At 40.8% G+C, this 13,781-nt stretch overlaps 1 protein-coding gene across 1 annotated transcript in view; it reads right to left on the bottom strand.

Moving 5' to 3' along the window:
* BICC1 (BicC family RNA binding protein 1) overlaps positions 1 to 13,781 on the bottom strand; it is a 102,609-nt gene that overhangs the window by 54,908 nt on the left and 33,920 nt on the right. The window contains exon 3 of the mRNA XM_063307748.1: positions 9,074 to 9,143. Within this exon, the coding sequence (XP_063163818.1) occupies positions 9,074 to 9,143 (70 nt within the window). The remainder of the gene's footprint in view (positions 1 to 9,073; positions 9,144 to 13,781) is intronic.

Raw genomic sequence — 13,781 nt, 5'->3', positions numbered from 1 at the left:
AAAGGGCAAACCTGGAAACGGGACAAATCTGAAAGAAGTTCATCAGGATAAAAAAAAATGTTTATAACGGCTTTACAAAGAAAAACTCAAGAGCAAAACCAAGAAAATAAATAATTAAGTTAACTCAACGTAAAAGACACTTTTCTATAATAAAGGAGAAACGGTCACTGTATCTATAGGTGGAACCCTAATCCCAGTAAAAAGATTAAAGGAATAGGGCCTGAGCAACATGAATAAGTAAGCCATATCAACCACACTGCGGAATAACCATCCAAACAGTAATTCAATCACTTACAGCAGGGAGGGGACCAAGCATGTCTCAGTCACCAAAAGCTTCTTGAAATGGCTAGGTCTTAATGGCTTTCTTAATGCCTAAGAGCAGTTTTTTTACAACCTTGTCAACTTGAAGATGTGTGGACTTCAACTCCCAGAATTCCCCAGCCAGCTGGGGAACTTTGGGAGCTGAAGTCCACATGCTCCAAATCTTTCTCGACATGCGGCTCCTGCTAGGAGCAGGATGTTCTCAAGATACCCGTTCAACCACATCTTCTAGGCTGTTAGAATCCTCCCCATTTTTTTCCCTTCCATTTTGTATTTTGTTTCAGAATCTTTTTTACTGTATTTTTTAAAATTCAGAACTACCCATTCACCCCATTTAAATATGGAATACACTTCTATAAATATAAGAATGCTGAAACGGACCAACCATGTGATAGAAAGTATCTGTATATAAGAGAGGGTTTTTCAGTAACTAAGTTCAAGTCTTGCATGCCGTTGTTATCCTTGATACCATACAGTTCCTTGAGTTGGAAGGTGGGATGTAAAAAAAGAAAAAAGTTAAGAATTGTATTCATTTGAATTTAAGTATGGAATCCCCACCCCACCCCTTCTTAAAGCCTCAGGACAGATAGCAACTGCTCAAAAGGATGAATAAGAAATATTTGCCTCTTGTTCCTTTTTTGCTCACCAAAATGTTTTTGCCCACCGAGGAGTTTCATGCACCAGTTGATTACATCCATTTATTTTGGCTGCCTCACACTATTTTCCCACCAAACAGGTTAGAGTTATTGATCAATGGTTGACAGTTACCTCTTCAAATTCTCATACCCACACCATAATCTCAACAATTGATTATGTCTGTGGCGAGCAAAAACTTTTTGGGCATGAGATTTTAACACCTGTGATAGGCAAAAAAGGAACAAGAGACAAATATTCAAAGAATGATTCATGATATTCTGTATACATGAATGGTAGCCTATACTCAAAGATCAAGAGAACTTCAGCATTTTCAGAAGATGATTCTCACGCAACTGATACTCCTAGGCAGTTGTAAGTTGGGGGAAGGAAGGAAGGAAGGAAGGAAGGAAGGAAGGAAGGAAGGAAGGAAGGAAGGAAGGAAGGAAGGAAGGAAGGAAGGAACAGAAGTAGAGCACATCCTTCTTCCCTTCAGGTTGGGCTTAGCCTGTATGCTGTTTTCCAGACAAGCACAGGGGACGCAGGGCGAATGATTATTTGCATTCCTTAAGCACTCATGTAATGTTCTGGCATCAAGTTCCATGAATGGAAAAGCATATTTTGGAGCTCCCCTGTTCACAGATGTTGCTGCTGCAAATTCTCACTTACAGATTATGCTGCTCATATGGGAAGACCCCTTGCCTGCATTTTAAGTATTCAGATAAAAAGAGGTGGTTGTAGAAATACTTCAGCCAAAACTCCTTGGCTCCTAAGGGACAAATGTTCACAAACACTCTTGACATCTTCCCAGTGGCTGAAAAACCAGGTTTTCTATCCTCAAAACCTGTATATCACAAAACCGTTTGGCAGTCGTGTGCTGCTTCCAACCCCATACCATCCACTGAAACCCAAACCCAGCCAGCATTGCTCCTCACAAAACATAGAAAAACAAGGAATCCCCATTGGGCTGCTCTGCTCTTCACACTGGGACTGGAGGTGATGAAGAATTCTCTGGCTTTGAAGAGTGCTGCAATCAGAATGCCTTTAAAAAGAGAATTCTTGGAGAAGCATACTTAACTGGCCCACAGGGATGACCCCAAATATTTTTCTGCAATACTGGAAAACTTAACAGAAAGCCAAAAAAATAAAAAAACAAATCTCTCACTATTCCATTATTTCTTCTTCAGCTACCTTACTTGTCCTGTTTTGTCTACTTCTGTGTTTCTCAACCTTGTCAACTTGGAGATGTGTGGACTTCAACTCCCAGAATTCCCCAGCCAGCATGGCTGGTTGGGGAATTCTGGGAGTTGAAGTCCACACATCTTCAAGTTGACATGGTTGAGAAACACTAGTCTACTTGCTCTAGCAGCCATAATCCTGTACCATGGAACTGGTCCTCCCCACAAGGCAAGTCTTTCTTTTGCTTCTCTGTAGGTACAACTCCAGGAAAATAGTACAGGCCAAATGACACTATTTCTGCCAATATGCAGACCTAGAACACAGGTTGTGTCAGTTCTCGAGAAGCTGCTTATAGTAAAGGAATAAATCACGACACATACTCTTACAGTTAGACATCTGCTTGTGGTAGACCTGGGGCCATTTCACTGCTCCCTTCACCAGAGTAGTTCATCCTACATGGCATTTGGTCAACAGGCATAAAAATGAGACAAAAGGTTTAATTGAAATGTTTGAACTTTCCAACACAATGTATTAGCCCTACTTCTTCTTTTTTCCATTTTACAACTGATGCCACTGTGTATTTAATCATGCCAGTCCAATACAGAATGTCTAGTTAGTGGGAAACTTGCATACCATGACTATGGGTAACAATGATGATGCAACTTATTCCACAACAGGGTGCACTTGCATTGTTAAAATATTCTTCATATTCACCTAGACAAAACCACTCTGTTCATGGTAATTCAGAACATTTGGGCTTGTGGGAAGACTATTTTTCAAGCATCCATGTTCTGAATGCATTTTCAAGACATCTGTAAAATTTTAAGAACCAAAACAACCTTCCTTGATCTTGGGTCCTTTAGATGTTTTGGGCCAATTCAAAAGTTCCTAGAATATAGCACATCTGAAAGGCACTAGATTGGGTTAAACGTGCATAAAACAGAAGAAGTATATTCTGTTTTATGCAAGTTTACAACAAGTGTACAACACAGGAACAACACAGAGTATCTTTGGAAAGAGAAAAGTTTCCAGCATTTGCGGCAGCAGGAGAACTCTTTATGGCTCAGCTTGGTGCCCCTCTTTCGCACAGCTGTATGCAGAACTGCAGATGCTCCTTCAAATCAGATTACACACAGCAGAACTGAATGGCCTTTTCCATGTTTCCTTTCCCTCCCCTCCATCAGGGAAAAGAAGATTCAAAGCTGAGCCTCAGAGGAATTCTGCTTGATGCAGAAACACACAGCCCAGTTGACGAAATACCTAGGCCTACTTCGGTCACCATGGAGACCTAGGGAGGAAACATGCCAAGATTCACACATGCCTGTCCTGGTGAATGGTTAAAAAAAACCCAAACCTATACTTTGTACCTTGGGAACCAAAACCTCAAGAAAATGCTTTAAAGAAAATTCTGCTGGCAGCAGCCCACGGGACTCCCCATACAAAGCAAGTGATCTTGAATTCTCCCTCCGTTCATAAGCTGCGATTGACTCTGGGCATACCAAGCAAGAGGACCCCGCTGCTTAGCAGGTAGCTATGGAAACCAAGGGACCCACCGCTAGCCTGCAGCAAAAGCAGGGGAGATAAGGCCGTAACCACACAGTTTAGATTGTTTTCACAGCTGTGGCTTTACTTCATTTCTGATCAAAGTCATGAGCAACGTCTTTCCCTTTTAAGGGGCCTGAAAAATATTCAGCTTGATCGCAGAAGAGGGTAAACATCTGTAAGCACAAATAATGAGGTCACTGCAGATTCACAGAAATGCAGAAGTTGCTTCTGGGAGCTCACATGATCCTACGTCATTTCTGAGTGTTTGGGCCCAGTCCTGGTGGGAGAAAGAATAAAACAGCCTTCGGGGAAGGTTACCCATTCTCAACTCTGGACAGTGCCCTGTGCAAAGCATGCTATGGTCTCCTTTAATCTGAGGCTGAATCCTGGTGCCTTCATGGACAATCCAGGCCAGTTTTCTTGGCAGTAGGACAGAAGAAGGTTGCCACTGCCTCCTTCCAGGATGTTTTTTCGATCTCCTGGTCTGGCCCACAATCCTTGAACTCTCTGGCAGTATCCCATTTAAAAACCAACCAGGAATGATCCTGCTTAGCTTCTGAGCCCAGAAAAGGTTACTCCACTTGGCCTTTGTGGGGATGTGCTCCAACTAAAACATTGCCATCCATAATCCAGGGTGGGTGATAGCACAATTATTTCATATCAATACAGTTCATAAGTCAGTCCTGAAAATGTTTGGGATAGCTGACGTTTACAGCTATAGCTGATTTTTCATTGCTGCTTGCACTTCCTGGCCATGATACCTAAACATGAATGTGAAAGAGTACCAAAAGTATTTGGTACTTCAATACATTTAAAAGTATTGAAGTATGGAGTCCTTGGTGCTCTCTGAGCTTGGTTGTCTGCTTGTAGACATTTCATTACCCAACTAGGGAACATCATCAGTGCTGGTGACTGTGGGGTTAGCTCCCTGTTTATATACAGTGGCTTGCCCCAGCGTGGGTGGGGTGTGGTTTTCTCCTTGGTATTTCCTTGAAACATTTACACACTATTCAAAAGAGGAATGAAAAAGCTAAGAAGGAAGCAAAAAGACCAGAACACATCCTCTCCAGCAGCCAACACCCAGATAAGTGTTGGAATTATCAGGGGGTCAACTCAGCATTGTCTCATAAGCATAAAAGGGGGTTTTCTGTAGTAAATGCATCTCTATTGTGCTTGTGGGATGTCACATGGGTTACCTGATTTCCACTTCCTTTTTCTTGGGTTTGGGGATTAACAATCTCCATTTTTACCCTTCTGGCACACCTGCAAGCAGGAGGCGCTGCAGAATGCAGCTCTTGTCCTTTCATCTCGCTTGCACGCAAACATTTCTATTTCCATAGAAAGTGTCTACAAAGAACCAGGGATGAATAAGTGCTTTCTACTATAAAGCTACTTGTATCCAGATCTACCGAATAAATGTAAGCTAATTTTTTTTTTCTCTTCATCTGACTACTGTGTGAAGACTGAATTCTTTTCTGAACGTAATTAAGCTTAATGTACAAGTGTCTTTTTTGGTTCACGCTTCTACTTTGCAAGATTGTTGTTAGCTGCTTGGAGTTCTTTTATTAACCTTTAAAAACTCCATCAATAAGCAGGGAGCACCAGACAAACAAGCTAGCAGAAAGCAATACCCTAATCAAGGAACCACCAAGGAGATTGATCTTTGTTTATAAAAATTACTAAGTGTTTTAACACTAAGGACAATTGTGGGGAAGAAGGAAATTGGAAAGATGAACGTGCTGTTTGCATCTGCAGAAACACTCTGCTGGTGTTTTGAAGGGCCTTAAAAACCGCCCCCTTCCCCCAGGGTTTGGTAAGGATGGCTGAAGCCCCCTTTGAGTTGTCTGGGTCTGTTCTTTTTCATTCCTGTCTGGTTTTGTCATCTTTGCCATCTTTTACTTTTTTATTTTTGTCTATTATGGCACTTTTTTTCCTTGTTTTTAAAGCTTTTTACCTGTGAATCACCCAAAGTCGTTGGGAGTTGGGAAGTATATAAATAAATAGGTATTTACCATTATGTAGTTCTACATTAGCTTACTAGACAGGATTGAGCTCCTGGTTTGTTTTGTTTCATGCTAAGTGATAAGATTTGATAGAAATCAGATAATAAATCAAGCCATGAAGATCCTCTATTTCTTCATTCTCAAGTCAGAAACCGTCTGTTTAGCAAAATGTTGGCCTTTCGAATGCACTTAATACAACACAGGAAACAATACAGAGAACCCATGCCAAAAGACATGAACAGTGGAAATCCAAAGAGTCTAAGGAGACAGAAATGATTAACTGCAGCTTAAGGCCGTTTGCCATAAAGAAAACCAAAAACCTTAGTTAACCCAGGATTTTTGGGGGGAGGGGAGAACATGCTTAGCATTTAGCCTTTCCCAAAGCAAACTTTTTCTCTCCATAACTAAACTTGTCAAGCAAATTAGGACAGAAGAATTCTTAAAAAAAAAAAAATCTCTGGAAATGTTTCATCTTTTTTATTAAAGGGGAAGGAGGAGAACAGAGAGATGGAGCAGCCCGTGAAAGATCGGGGAGCATCTTCCTTCAAACTGCAAAGCCAACCTGGCCTGAAAGTTTTCCACAGAACCATCTTTAAATGCTGACAGTCTGAACCAAGAGTGCAAACACCAAGTAACAGGACTGTGCTTCTTGGATTTCTAATTACTTGTGGGCACGAAACACAAATGCCACAGACAGGAGAGAAAAAGGAGGGGTTTCTGAAGCAGGCCAGCTGGTCTGGTTTTAAAGAAGTTGTTATCTGACAGTATCTGACGAAGAGTGGAAATTGGACCAAGGGCCAATGGCTGGAGACGATTCCTTACCCACATCTAGTTTGGACTACCGAACCTCTGAGCTCCATCCAAATGCGATAACTCTTTCAAGTGGTTTTTATAATAATATGACTCATTCTACGTCTTCTAGTTTCACATATATTCCAAAAATCTGCACCGTACTGGGAATAACATCCTGCAACTTTGCCACACTTTTACAGACACTTCTACAACATCATTCTGCTTCAACGGGAAAAGCCAGTAACTTTGACAGCAAAGTCTATCCAGCTATTTCCTTTAAAATTATCTCTTTAAAATGTCTTTAAAATCTAAATTTAATTTAAATTCAAAATTTAAAATCTCTTTAAAATGATCCAACTGTGTTCAAGCTACAAAATTTTTTAGAAGGTATCGTTTCGCAAAACTGGACTGTAAAAGCCAGCCTTCTTGGTAGACAAAGCCTTTGACATTAAAAAATCAAGGACGATCTGCTGAAAAACCTCCATTTAGTGAACGTTAAAAAATGCAGCACTTCAACAGAAGCCAAACCTCAGTAACAAAAACTTTTCAGCCTGCCCACTAGCCAAAAAATGCCACACCTTTACAAGATGTTACAGTGCTGACATCTCAGCCAGAACACAAGACCATGATTTCAAAAGAAGCATTTCTGCAGACATTAACCAAATGTCATTTGTGGTGTTGGTTGTTGATGCCGAAAGCAGTGAAGATATCTGCATAGGATAAAAACAGAAGGACCGCGTGTTGGTAGAGAAACCACTGTCCGCATATGAAACCTCAGCAATGAGGGAGGAAAGCCACCAGCTGAGTCCAGGGGTTGTCTCCCTTTGTCGGCCGACAAATGAAAATAAAACTACACGATGACCTTATTTGCTTATTTGCTTTTTAATTTTTCCATCCAATATTTTTACTCTGCATAAATGCAAACACGCTTAACGATGATCCTGTGAAAACATCCCATATGTCAAAACCTTTATGTCGATTCCTTATATACTTTGTACCCTTCAGTTAATCATGCACTTATGGTATGGAAAACATGATATTAGCACCAATAATTTGGAAGACAGACATTAACATCGTTACAAGCTGATCATTCACGTCCAAGTGCCAATGTCTGCAAGCAGCTATTTCTCACCAGAACGAATCCAAGCAGCTCAGTTACAGCAGAACAAGCTTGTCTTTAACACACCCTACATGAGGCTGTCCCAAATTCTATTGCCAACAGAGCAGACAATTCCAGCCATAGAGATGCTGATATCCGGATCGCTTCACACGCAGCTGGCCTTTAATCCCTCTATCTCCTTCAGAGAACAGATTGAAAGGACCACCTAACTCACGTTCTATGTTTGAAGAAATTGGACTTGCCTGAAATTGTGCTTGATAAAGCCTTCTGACTTGCACGCACACCGAAACACTGCTCTAGTTGATGAACTAGCTTTTTTTTTTAATGGTTGCTATCTGTTCTGCAGTATTTTATCGTAATATCTTTCGCAATTCTGTTAGTGTTCCAATTCTATGCTCGGCTGTTCTGTTCTGAATTTTCCGGTAGATTAAACATTTGATAGAAATGTTTAAAACAACAATGTCTAAACAGACTTGAGATGTATTCATTTATGGATGCCTGTATCTAAATACCAATACAGATCCAACTGTTTCATTTTTAGTCTCGTATCACTTCTGCATATTTAAGAAGCAAGCAAGTCCTACAGGGAGCATTCCAATTACATAGATACCTTCTTAAGTTCATATTGTGCACACTTGCCCACATTTTTTTAAACTCCACACTTGTTCATTTCTAATACTGATACTTTAGTCAGATTTAAGGCAAAAGAAAGCAGCTGTTTTTGTTCAAGCCAGAACAGCAAAGAAAATCAACTGCTCCAGATGGACCATCATTTGCCCTTCTATTTAGGTTTACGGAGAAAAAAAATATCTATAGGAGAACATTCTGTGTTTTCTGCAAGGGAAATGTAGCTGAAGAGATTACAAAACAAAGAGATGTGCCCATCTTTCCATATTCAAAGCAACCTAAGACACACATACTGGCTTCTGCTAAATAGTTAGCCCTGATTAAGGTCACAGAACCCCAGATGTGGAGTTACTGTTTTGATTCTGCCCTTGGAAACATTGTCTGAACACAGCTGGAAGTGTATTCCTAATATGGCACTGATTCAGGAAGCAGCTGTTTCGATGGTCTTCAAAGCAACCTGGTTCCTCCTTCAAGATGCTTGATGTCCTTCATCATTCGAATGCCAAATATGATATAAGGAAATAGTTTTTGACATCTAACTAAGCCCCATCACATGATGATGGTTTTAACAACTTTTCAGTGTATTTAGGTATCAATTTACTACCACTGGGGTGGAAGTTTCAGTAAGCCCTTTTTATGAATTGATGCACAAATGCAATACACACAATCAACGGAGAAACAGTATTTAAGTTCGCATAAAGCAGCTGAGATTGTAGTTTGTATCTTGAAACAAGGGAAGGTAAATGAATGTAGCACAAAATTTAAGGAGTTAATATCAGATTGACTTGGAGCTGTAGATTTTATCTGTGTTCATAAGGATATGTCCAAATCACAACGAAAAAGCAACGTTTACCTTTTTTGGATTTTGCGCCAATCTTCAGTTTAGAGGGCCAAGCAATCTGGGTGTTAGTTTCCTCCATAATCTGTCAAAGGACAAGAATTCTTGGTTTAAATTTAAACACATTTGCTGTTTTTTTCCCCTATCAGACAGAAACAAGGATAATTTCTAGTAATTCTGAGCTGCTGCAAGTTGCCTTAAAATACCAAGAAAATTGCTTTCAGAAGACCAGCCTAATTTAACTCTAGTGGGAACGAATCTTACATACAGTCAACCTCTTACAAATTGTTTGTACTCTAGCATTTTTAATTGAAATACGATATCAATACATTTAAAAAGTTACATTTTAGCTGACTGCTCCCTATTAGCCTCCCCCAATTATAATATTTCTTCTCTGCATTTGCCATGGTATGCTCTAAGTTTTGCCAACATTTTCTCAGAAAGAGTTATTCAAAATTAATTAGTAACTGGGCAATGTCCTCCAGGGTTCTTTTGCTGCTGCAGAATCGGGCTCTGATCCCCAGCTCACAACCTGGCTCTGAAAGAGGGATCTGATCATCAGCTGGTAGGAACAGCTGCCAGCATTTTAATTCCGCAGTGGGGACAGGCTCTTATCCTGAAAGCGTGAGCAGTTGATACAACTGAAAAATACAATACAATCCAACAAGTCTTCATGCAGTTGTTTGTCTTCCATCTCAAAGTCCCCTGTTATTTCTATTATCTTCTGTTATCTTCTAAGGTAGCGTTAGTGGCCACTTTAAGATGTGTGGACTTCAACTCCCAGAATTCCCCAGCCATCCTTGCTTTGAAGTTGAAGTCCACACACCTTAAAGTGGCCCACGATGAAAAACACTGCTCTAAGGGCTAAGCACAGGAATACTACATTTCACAGTAACGGGCAAGCAGTATAGTTCAACAAGCATTCTGTAAGGCTAATTGCATTTCCAAGACCTGTAACATATTCTATACAGAAAAAAAAAATCACCCACGCAACCCTCAATTTTAAAATTAGGGTAGTTTTAAACCCCCCTCCCCCAATGTTTTCTCTATGTTCAAGTTGTCTGTAAATATTGAAACAGAACACCCAGAAGTCCAGCAGTGTGGACTCTTTGTATATGAAGCGCATGTAGGACCTGTCGTTTTCAGATCTCTGTCAAGGGATATTAGCTGGGGAACTAGATTTTATTTCTCCTTAAATGCCACTAGAGGACAGGTGGCCCAATCTGGACATCGTGGGAACAAATGGGAGTTAGCTGAAAATGGGAGCCGCCAACGTATCTTCCCTGTTCCCACTGTCACCATAAAATTAGAACATGAAAAGGAAAGCATATGAAAGCCCAAACATCAAGAATATTCAAGTTATACCTTGCAAAGCCCTTACGATATCACCAAAAAAAGAATGACACAATAAATGGAATAATAAAACAAAATTATCATAATCTTGCACATCCCTGCATAATTTACTATTCGTCCCTTTCATCTTATACCCAGAACTGCTGGAATTGACAAATATGGGGCATCTTTGCTTCCAGTGTGGCCCATCATCCAAACATGTCAGTGTAAGAAATGCAGCACAGACTCCTTAAGAGTGCCTTGGTGAGTCTCTGTGTGAATCCCTGCTCTGGGCCTACCTCCTTTCTAATTAACTGATGCACTAAACCATAGCATTCTGTGCTGGTAACACCCCATGTTTACCTTCTGGCAAAAAGTAAGCTGTGCATTAAATAACATCAGTGTGCCCACCTCCTATTTTAGGTAAGAAGAAAGGAAGCATCGGATTTCTGAGTCTGAGAAGTTGACATAAATAATCCAGTTTCAAATACTGCAGTTTTAAGAAATCATGTCTATAATTATGATTAAAGAAACTGCATCCTTTGCTGGTGCCTTACAGGAAAACTTTGAAAGACAAATACACACACTGAAAAGTTTATACTTGTTTCTATTGCCTATATCAATAGAATTCCTTAAAGCCACTATTTCCAGAGGATGGTGCCATGTGGAAAAAGTGAGAAATGTCAGCCAGGACTCAATGCTCTTTGCTTTGTATGGGTTTCAGCAGCCATGGGATAATAAATTGCAGCTGGAAGACTACTCCCAAAAGAGGCAATTCTACCATGACATGCATCTATTCCCAAGAATTCCCAAACACAGATGTGAAATAAGAATTGTAACAGTGTCAAGTCTGAATGCTAAATCACACAGGTCTCTCTCTATAGTCTTTTATTCCTCAGGCAGGAGAAGGGACTATATGTACCTCCTGACTCCCCAAATTTGGAACTTTCTAAAGAAGAACAACCCTCTCTGCTTGGCAGAGTTCTGAATGAACATCTTGAAAATCTGAACCATCTTGGAAAATTGAAACATTTTGAAAAATCTTGAAGATCAGAAAAAGTGGTCAGAATGTAGGTCCAGGTGGAAGCTTCAGAGTCAAAAGTGGACTTTACCCTTGTTGCTTGCATTCCCTCAGTCCCTCTAGGCACATCATCTGACCTTTGTTAACCCTGATTTAAAATGAGCTCAGATATTTTAAATCTTGCCCATTCATCATTTCAGGATCTGTATGTGAGATACGCACAGACATACATGGTATATGTGCCCAATTGTTACAACTGCTATTCTGTTGATGCTTCTATAAGGTCTTGACCAATGTGGTTCCTCTGAGACAGATGGGTCTTTTTTTCCTGCCCAGGGCCCTTCCCTACTTCCTGGCCCACAGGTACGTGATCAGTGAGGTGGTGATATCAGTGTTGTAATCTAGAAGTCATATGGGGCCACAAAAGTGAGCATGCCAACTGTCCACCTGTTCTAAAAGTGTGTTTTATGCGTGCTATGTGTGGTAGCTCCCAGGAATTTGGGCACATGTTGCATAGAAAGCTAAGCACATTAACTTTTTAAAAGCTAAATAAATTAGATGATTCACACAGAATTATATGGATGGACATGAAGAAGATCAACAAAGGAATGGAAATACCTTTTGGGTGCTTGCAAACAATGGACAGGAACAAATCCATGGGTATATTTTGTTTAGAAGTGTGAGTGTGTTGCAACAGAACACCCAGAGGTACCTATGGGACTTCTGATTTAAGAGTAGAAGAGTGGTTAGGATGTATGACCAGGAGGAAGCATAAGGCTCCTTGTGATTGAGATATCAAAAGCAGGCTTAACCTTTGTGCGCACAGTTCCTTACTCCTTTGGCAGAACATCTGACCTTTGTTAATGTTGATTTAAAATGACCTCAGGTTAAATTAGAGTTCCAAAAGGGAGCTATTTCAGTCACAGAAAGCAACACTTGGGAGAAGGGGCAGCTGTAATTCTGGGGACCCCTGGCTGAGCCCCATCCCAAGTGGCATTATTTGGGAGGTCAAAACAGAAAGTCATTGCGGCAACTATACAACAGGATTGAAACTGGCACGACTTAGTGGAATACTTATCACAAAAAGAGTCCTGCATTCACAATATTATGCAGACTAAACCTGGCCCAGTCCATTTTATATACATACATATAAGATTAACATCTGACTTAACTCTGCAAAGGCTAATGAATGGGCCTTAGGAACCAGCACACTTGCTCACCAGAGTGCAATCCAAAAAAATCATTGTCTTAAGCAGCTTAATGGGTGTGTGTCCTATTACTCAAGATGTTCTCTAAGACTTACTCTGGCACCCCTGCAGGGTTGAAAATCTAGCCATTTGGGCTAATGTGAACTGGTTCCAAGCAGCGCAGTTCTTCTGTTCCAAGTCTTAACCCACTCAGCTTCCAAATGAGAAAAGGGAACAACTAAACTTTTTGTCTTACGTACAAATTTTAACAGATGTGTCTAAAAGAAGGTCTATCCCTTATTCTTGCTGGAGCTACAGATTGCCTCTAGAAGCCAGGAGCTTCTCTGGACACAGTCAGAAATTATGACGGGCTCTGCAAATGGCAAAGTCTCACTTTAAAAAGGGACAAGGGGGGAGGAAAGAACATGAAAGCCAAGACTTATGGTAGAAAAATCTTGCTGCTTTCATGCTTGACTGATGGCAGGTGGAAATGGTAATAGCAGGTTGGTAAATTGATGGAAAGCAGGCAAGACTGTTAAGAAGTCAGCCAGGTTGTCTTTTGCTGACCAACACTCATGATTTAGATCTGCTCATGCTATCAAGGGCTGTCTCAGCAGCTGGTAGCTATCCATGTCTGGATTTAGAAGCTAAGTGGGGTCTGGCACAGTTAATTCTTGGATGGGAGGCCAGGGCAGTAGACTGGACTGGGGAATCTAAAAAGCATACTGGATGATGGTAACGGCATGCTAGTTATCCATTGCTGCCAAGAAAACTTCAAGGGTCCAGGAACTCACCAGGAGTTGAGAGCAACCTGAAGGAGACTTTACAATCACATCCTCCCAACAAGCCATCAGCCTCACACACCCCTTTTTGTTAGAAATCCGCCCCTAATGTTACCGCATATTCCGAAACAACTGATAGCAGCATCATATTTCAGGGTTTGTTTGTTTTTTTAATCGTATGGCATAGCAGTTTGGTGTTCATGCTGCTTTTTTTTTTTTCCTAGCTGGGAAATTCTTGTGAGGTCCAGCAGCCAGATGTGTAGACTATTTAGCCGTGAGAAGTCACGTTGCCTGGGGTGCACCATGAGGAGGCTAGTCTACATTGCGCCGAGTTGGGCTGAAAGAGAGTGACTGGCCCAAGGTCACCCAGCTGGCTTTTGTGCCTAAGGCAGGACTAGAAC

This window comes from Candoia aspera, chromosome 6 (genome assembly GCF_035149785.1).
Source record: "Candoia aspera isolate rCanAsp1 chromosome 6, rCanAsp1.hap2, whole genome shotgun sequence".
Lineage (NCBI taxonomy): Eukaryota > Metazoa > Chordata > Lepidosauria > Squamata > Boidae > Candoia > Candoia aspera.
Note: the sequence above shows the minus strand (reverse complement) of the source record. Positions and strands in the feature narration are given on the sequence as shown.